A 7,745-nucleotide genomic window follows, 5' to 3' on the forward strand; every position below is an offset into this window, starting at 1 on the left:
TTCCAATCTATGGAGTGAGTGTCAGGGGTCCTGAAGACTCCCACCTAGGAGGGCTTGTCAGACTCTCATCTTCATGGCTATGATTTATTGCAGAAAGTGGATACAAAGTCAACTCAGCAAAAGGAAAAGAGCATGAGACAAAATCCAGAGGAAATGAGGTGCCAGCTTCCAGGAGTCCTCTCCCAGTGAAGTCAGGAAGGACATGCTTAATTCCTCCAGCAATTGATTGTGACACCAGGTGTAGAACGTTGTCTACCAGGGAAGCTCCTAACAGACTCAGTGTCCAGGGATTGTATTTGGGGCTGCTCACACAGGCGCCCTCTCTGCCTGGCACCTACCGCAATTCCAGGCTCCCAGAGGAAAAGCAAGTGTTCACCTTAAATGATCCTGTTTATTATAGGCAGTTTAGGCACAGTAAGCCATTCTTAATAGGAAATGGAAAGAAGCCTCCCAAAAGCTGAGTTCCCAAATGTCAGCCAAGGGCCGTCCTTGTAAGCAGGCCTTTTCAGGGATGCAGTCTTGGGATTGGTATGCCAGTCTGTTTTTGCACAGAGTAGAATCCATAGAAAGGATGTTTATAAGTATACACTCAAAAGGGGAAAGGAAGTGTATAACAACAGCAACAACGGTTCACACTTAATGACTGTCACTATGTGTGGGCACTTCTGTGTATGCTTCACATGCATTTCCTTAGGCAGCATTTCATCCATAGGACAATCCCGTGATAGAGGCGCTGTTATCTCCGTTGTTGTCATCAGTATGTTATATACGGGGGAACTGAGTCCTCAGAGGTGCTCAGGAGTATGCCTGGGCTACCAGCTATATGACTAGTAAGAGAGAAGTACCAGGACCAGAACACAGCCCTAACAGTGTAGCCCCTGAGTTTGTTTTCTCAGCCACTATTAGACTACATTCTGCCGGATGCATCCAATATGTTACTTCATTAAAGCTCACAACAGCTCCATGTGAATATAGTTATTGGACTCATTTTGCATTTAGAAAGCTGTGGTTCTGGAATGTTAACTTGTGTCTCATCAGCCAGCCAGAGAAGTGACAGAGTCAGGAGTGGGTCTCTGCCTCCTCTCAGCCCCCTTTTCCTGGTGAGGGTTTTGTGAAGTCTTTGGTAAGGAAGATGTGGATGGTTAAGGTGGAAATGAGTCATTCTAGGAGCTGAGACACCCCCCTCACCATATTCCACCACTTGGGGACAGAGTTAATGGAAGAAGGGGCTGTGTTGCAAGTAATTCAGCTTTTCCTGCAGTATTTGAGGGCTGATGCCTTCAACTCATTTGGGTTGCCACGACAGCAGAGGTGACATTTCTTTCATGAGATGGGGGAAAAGAAAGAAAAAGAATCACACTCAGTCCCTCAGTGATTTTAGACAAATCTGTCCACCAAGTCTAGCTGGTTTTGCTTGCATAGTGGCTGCATTCTAAGGAAATTGTTAGAATAGAATCAAAGGGGAAATAAATAAGGACATGGCAAAGTCTGCGTCTCCAGGGAAATGACAGGTGGTGTGTGTGTGGTGACCGTTTGTGGGAGACACAGGAAGAGGTGGACAGGGTAGGACTTGAGACAAACTGTCAGCTGCCCGGGGGCAAGAGCTAAGGTCTTGGTCATCATTTAATTCTGCTTCCAACTCCTTTACCCCACCAGTCATGCATATTACAGCGTTAGGCTTAGCGAAGTCTCAGTAAAGACTCTTTAGTGGGGAAAACATGATACATACAGCAAGAATTACAATTCAGAGTGATAAATGCAATGACAAGGTAGGCTTGGTATTCTGTGGAAGCAGTCTGATCTATCTGAGAAGATTTGTTCATCACACAAAATGCTGCATTCAGAAAGATGCCCATCATTCTCTTCATTATTTCCTTCTTTATAGTTATTTATAAAATTTGATTGTAGTGAGAGAGAAAAAAAATCTCAGTAAGGTACTAACCTACCTTTATCATCTTCCATTATCAGCTTGTTGCATGTGATGATCTCCAAGAAGCAGTATCCCAGGGTTTTTTAATATGTTTTTTTATTGTGGCAAAGTCAAATAATATAAAACATACTATTTTAGCCATATTTAACTGTACAGTTCAGGGGCACTAAGTGCATTCAGATTGTTATGCAATTCTTACCACCATCCATCTCCTGAATTTTTCACCTTTCTGAAATGAAAACTCTGTTCCCATTAGACACTAACTCCCCATTCCCCCTCCTCTCTCTCCACTCCCTGAGTCTGGCATCTACCAGTGAGCAGAACCCCAGGTTAAGGGCCCTAATAGGCTGCCCTTGCAACCTCCAAGAGAAGTAAGAAGTACCCTTGATTTGTGACCAAAGCAGTGGGAACATTGACTGGGATTCCAGGGGTTAGTCCTGGGAGTGGGTACCCAGCAGCCCGTGGGTTCTCAGGACAAGAGTGAATAATCAAAATGATGACTCCGAGATCTGAGCTGCCACAGATTCCTAATAGTGTTCTCTTATGTCATTTCTTCCAGAGCCATGTTTGACTATGACAAAAGCAAGGACAGTGGGCTGCCAAGTCAAGGACTTAGTTTTAAATACGGAGATATTCTCCACGTTATCAACGCCTCTGATGACGAGTGGTGGCAAGCCAGGAGGGTCACGCTGGAGGGCGACAGTGAGGAGATGGGGGTCATCCCCAGCAAGCGGAGGTAAGGAGGCCCTTCCGATCCCGAGGATTTGCTGTTCACCTCCCCAGGGGTGTGGAGGGGAGGGGAGATGAAGATGTGGCAGACTGTTCCCAGGATGTGTTTGAGTGGGTTAAGTCAGTCTGTACAGAAATTGTCAGCAGGGACAGGGGACACAGATTAAATATTCTCACTCTTCTCATGTTAGGTTTTTACCCAAACTGGTAACCGTGATACAGCATAAAGCAAGAAAGAGGATCTGCTTATTCTGCCTTCCTAAAACTTGCGGGCTTTCATATGTTCAGGGGTATGCTTATCAGCTTGTATGCTGACTTACAGACTCAGAGGGGTTACTTCAGAGGTTCATCATTTACTGGGTTATTTTATAGAAAGTCCAGGTGAAAGACAAGTAAAACAGGACATTTTCAAAGCTGAGGTTCTGGCTTTGTATTTTGTCTAAACATTGATGGGAAAAGACTAAAAAACTCCAATCCAGAATCAGATACTTGACGATAAACAACAAGGTCCTGTCTAGTACAGAGAACTATATTCACTATCCTATGATTAACCATTGTGGAAAAGAATATTTAAAAAGAATGTGTACGTGTGTATAACTGAACCACTTCACTGTGCAGCAGAAATTAACAACATTGTAAATCAACTATACTTCAATTAAAAAAAGTTAAAGGCTAGTTTCATTGGAGGAATAAAAAACAAAATTAGATACTTGAGCTGTGAGCTGTTAAACATCTGGTGAGTTCCAAAGAGTGGGTTTACATAAAGAGGTTTATTTACAGCTTCAGTTACTCCTGGTCCCCACCCCAACCAGCTTCCACTCAGATATTTAGTTCTGTATATATTTCCTAAGTCAAGACTGTTATGTTCTAGTATATGTATGGCTGAGTCCCTTCGCTGTTCACCTGAAACGATCACAGTTGTTAATCAGCTATGAAGTGAAGTGTTAGGGCTCAGTCTCGTCGGACTCTTTGCAACCCCATGGACTGTGGGGACAGGCTCCTCTGTCCATGGTATTCTCCAGGCAAGAATACTGGGGTGGGTTGCCATTTCCCTATCCAGGGGATCTTCTGACCCAGGGATCGAACCCATGCCTCCTGCATTGCAGAAGCCACCAGGGAAGCCCTGTTAATTGGCTATACCCCAATATACAACTAAAAGTTCAAAAGAAAAGAAAAGGAATATTATGTTCTTTCTCTTCTAAGCATTTCCTCAACTCTGCTCTTGAAAGGCAGGAATAAACTTCAGAACAACTGCGTCCTTCATCTGTCCCCAGCAGCTTCTGTCCATCACCTCTAGAAAGGAACTCTTCTTCCCATGAGTATCCTCTTGGCACCAAGATACTGTCTGAGAAACAAATGATCTGCTCCCTAGAGACAAGATGGTATGAAGTCAAAGTCAGGAATAATGTTTATTCAAAACAGTCACTTTTTGAATAAAGTCAAGCCACAAAGGGCTCTTCTCCTTGAATCCTAACATCCCAAATACCTTTGTAGAAAGTCCTCCTGAAGCTGAGTATTCAAATGCTGCTGCACACAAAGTGACCCAGTGACTGAGGTAGCGCCAACCACAGTGGGAAGATGGAAATTCTCCCAAGAATAACTGTGGGCCATTTGAACCTCAGAGAAGATTGGTCCCCCATCTTTTCCTGCCGGTGGCCACACAGCCCAGGATGAATGTGAGGAGAGCGGGGCAACGTGACTGTCTCCGTCCCCACCCTCTAAGCCTGGGCCTGTGGATCTCCCACCAGCAGAGAGTTCTCTAAACTCCTGGAAGTACAAGTGAAAATGTTAGTCCCTCAGTCACATCCGACTCTTTGCAACACCGTGGACCGTAGGCTTCTCTGTTCATGGAATTCTCCAGGCAAGAATACTGGAATGGTTTGCCATTTCCTACTCCAGGGGATGTTCTCAACCTGGGGATTGAACCCAAGTCTCTTGCATTGCAGGCAGATTCTTTACCATCCAAACCTGTGGGCTACTGCATAATTGCCTGACATTGCTTTGAGAGGACATTCTGAGTTTGTAGTTTTTTGTGTTTTCTGAAGTTGAAGCAGTAACTCCCAGGAGTAGTATATATTCTGTTTCTCCACTTCCATTTATTTTTGAAAAATAAGGCAGCAAGCATTTTGGTTTGCTTTGATGTGATTAATCAGAACTGTCTGCAGGGCTGTTCTGTAGAAGGAGGAGCCATCTTGTTGAATATGGGTAGAAATGGGGTGGAGAAGGAAAGCTGTCTGAAAAGAGATTTCAAGTAATTTTAAGGAAATCCTTTTAGTAGTTGGAGCTGCCTAGAGATGGTATGGGTCACCTGGGAAGACAGTGAATGAGGATAACGGCTTTGACACCGAGGGAACGTTATGAAAACGTAAGATACGCCCACTTTCTCCCTCACACACACTGACACACAGAGTGACTCTGACTCAGCCCATCTGGAGGTCTGTATTTGTGTGTATGTCCCTCTAGGTGATTCTGATAACAGACGATTCCAGGGCACTAAGTATTATCAAAGGGAAGCAAGCTTTGAGTGGAACAGCTGAGCTACATAATTTTCTGTCACTTTCCAACCCTGAGATTCTGTGATTCTAACCAGTCTTGTCAATAATCCTTCATTTGTTCAATTGCACATCACTGTCCCCCAAGGAACATTCTCAGTATCAGCCCTTCTGGGTAATTTTCTGCCTGCTGGAGGTCATTCTTGAATTGGCTCTCTCTCACATATTTTAGGAGAAGGAAATGGCAGCCCACTCCAGTATTCTTGCCTAGAGAATCCCATGGACAGAAGAGCCTGGTGGGCTGCTGTCTATGGGGTCGCACAGAGTCAGGCACGACTGAAGTGGCTTAGCAGCAGCAGCAGCAAATATTTTAGGAGAAAACCATCCTAACCACCATGCTGGCCTGGAGAAGAAGTGTGTCTCATGACTCTAATGTTGACATTTGCATTCTTGCTCATAAAGGGTGCAGTACTGTCCATCTCATCTGTGTGTGTGTATGTGTTGTATGGCTGTACATGAATTTCTATTAAATTTTCTCCTTAGGATGGTAACTCTTTCCAAAAATGTTACTATGATTGTTTTATGTGTTTATAAAAGTAACACATTTCATTGTAGAAAATGGGAAAATTTAGAAAAGTATCAAGAAGAAATAAAAATCACTTATAATCATATCCCACAAAGCATTCTTGTGCACTTACCTTAATGCAATTTAAGATCTGTCATGAGCCTTCCCTAGGGCTGCTCTTTAATGCTTATCTTCTAAAGGAGGCACTCTCATTTTATACTGCATTCAGCATCTTACAACTATAGCTCAGAATAAATGGTTGCTGGTATGCATATGATTTATTATTAGATTAGGGTTATTTTTTTCAATCCTTAATTCTTCTCTGGACCGTTTTCAGTTAGAGGCCAGAGAGGAATTATAGTTCAGCTCCTAGAGCCAGTTTGGAAAAATTTCATAATGGATAACATCAGTGTATGACTTTAACCTTCATAAAAATGTACTCTATTGATGATTCCATTTAATCCTTTCAATGAAACCATAAGATGAAGAGTATGAAAATCATTGCCTTTTCCCTCTCTCCTTTTTGAAGTTGGTAAATAAATTTTATTTAAATAAATGTTCCTTGAACATGCTAGACACTGTTGTAAGCCCTTTATAATTAATTAACTTATTTAAACCTCATTACAACCCTATGGGGAAGGTAATATAATTATCCTCATTTTACAAACCAGGAGACTGAAGCAGAGAGAGGTTAATTTACTTGCCTGGAATTGCCCAGCTAATAAACGGCATAACTGGGATTTGATTCCAGGCTATAATGCTCTTAACTCATATGCAATTCCTGCCACCCAACATTATAGAAATAAGAATTGACAAAACTCAGTTCAGCAAGCACCGCATGAGCACCATCTGTGTGCCAAGTGCTGTCATCAGGTCACCGCCTGGAGCCGGTGTTTGTGGGACCAGCATGTAACTCTGGCACAGTTACACGGGTGAGGACGGGGGGCTATCGTGTAAATAAAGGTGCTGTCTTAGTTCCGGCTGCTGTGACAGAACACCGTTCATGGGGTGACTTGGACAACAGACATGTATATTTTGCAGTTCTGGAGTTCAAAATCCAGGCACTAGCCATTCAGCTTCCCAGAGACAGGACCTTCCTCCTAGTTTGCAGACAGTCCTCTTGCTATTTTCTCATGTGGCTGAGAGAGAGAGAGCGCTCTTTTCTCTCCTGTCTCTTCTTTTTGGCCACTAATCTGATTCATGAGGTCTCCACCCTCATGACCTTATTACCTCCCAGTGCCTCACCACCATAGACCACCACCCTGGGGGTTGAGGCTTCAACATAGGAATTTTGTGTGGACACAAACATTCAGTCCATAGCAGGTACCAAGGGAAGTGGAAGGGCAGCAGACAGAGGAGTGAATTCCATATGATGATAAACCATATATTATGCTGGTGCTTTCAAATATAAGATTTTCTTTAATCTTCACAAAAGCTTCATAAGGAAACTGAAGACAGAGAAGTCAAGTAACTTCCCCAAGGATGCACAGTCAGCCACTGGCCTAGGTCTCTCTGTAGCAAGACCAGATGGCTTTTCACTACCCAAAAGGTATACTAGAAGCCCTTGACAAGAAGCTCTTATACCTTTCAAATACTGTACTAACCATTTTTAGTATTATTTAATATTCACCATAATTTTTCAAACCTGTCTTAATATCCTAATTTCACCAGTCTCATGAAACCTGAGATCCTAAGAGGTTAAGTGACCTACCCTAAGTCACAGAGCTAGTAGGTGGCAGATGGAGAATTCCAGTGCATATTTGTGTGATTTCTAAACCTGGGCTCTTAGCACAGAATCTTTCTTTCCTGAGTTTACATAGTTTCTGAAGAGCCAAACTGGGATGTGTTCCCCGGTTTCTTAACCCACGTCTCTATTCGTTGCCCCACAGTAACTGGGCTCTCAGATGGCAGCTTGCAGCTAGCACTGAGGAAGTGTTCATTCACTTAGCTTCCCTGCAAGCCTGTGGCCAGTAACCTGTGTGGTGTTTCAGTCCTCGCTGCAGCGGGGCCTGGGGGGCACAGGCACAGT

The 7,745-nt window shown here is 43.5% G+C and overlaps 1 protein-coding gene across 5 annotated transcripts in view; it reads left to right on the top strand.

Moving 5' to 3' along the window:
• The window catches only part of DLG2 (discs, large homolog 2 (Drosophila)), a 2,340,373-nt gene that overhangs the window by 2,259,842 nt on the left and 72,786 nt on the right, over nt 1–7,745 (top strand). For all 5 annotated transcript variants that reach the window (XM_010853191.1, XM_010853193.1, XM_010853192.1 and 2 more), the window contains one exon: nt 2,490–2,666. In XM_010853191.1, the coding sequence (XP_010851493.1) occupies nt 2,490–2,666 (177 nt within the window). The remainder of the gene's footprint in view (nt 1–2,489; nt 2,667–7,745) is intronic.

The sequence above is a fragment of the Bison bison genome, unplaced genomic scaffold (genome assembly GCF_000754665.1).
Source record: "Bison bison bison isolate TAMUID 2011002044 unplaced genomic scaffold, Bison_UMD1.0 scf7180017864324, whole genome shotgun sequence".
Taxonomy (NCBI): domain Eukaryota; kingdom Metazoa; phylum Chordata; class Mammalia; order Artiodactyla; family Bovidae; genus Bison; species Bison bison.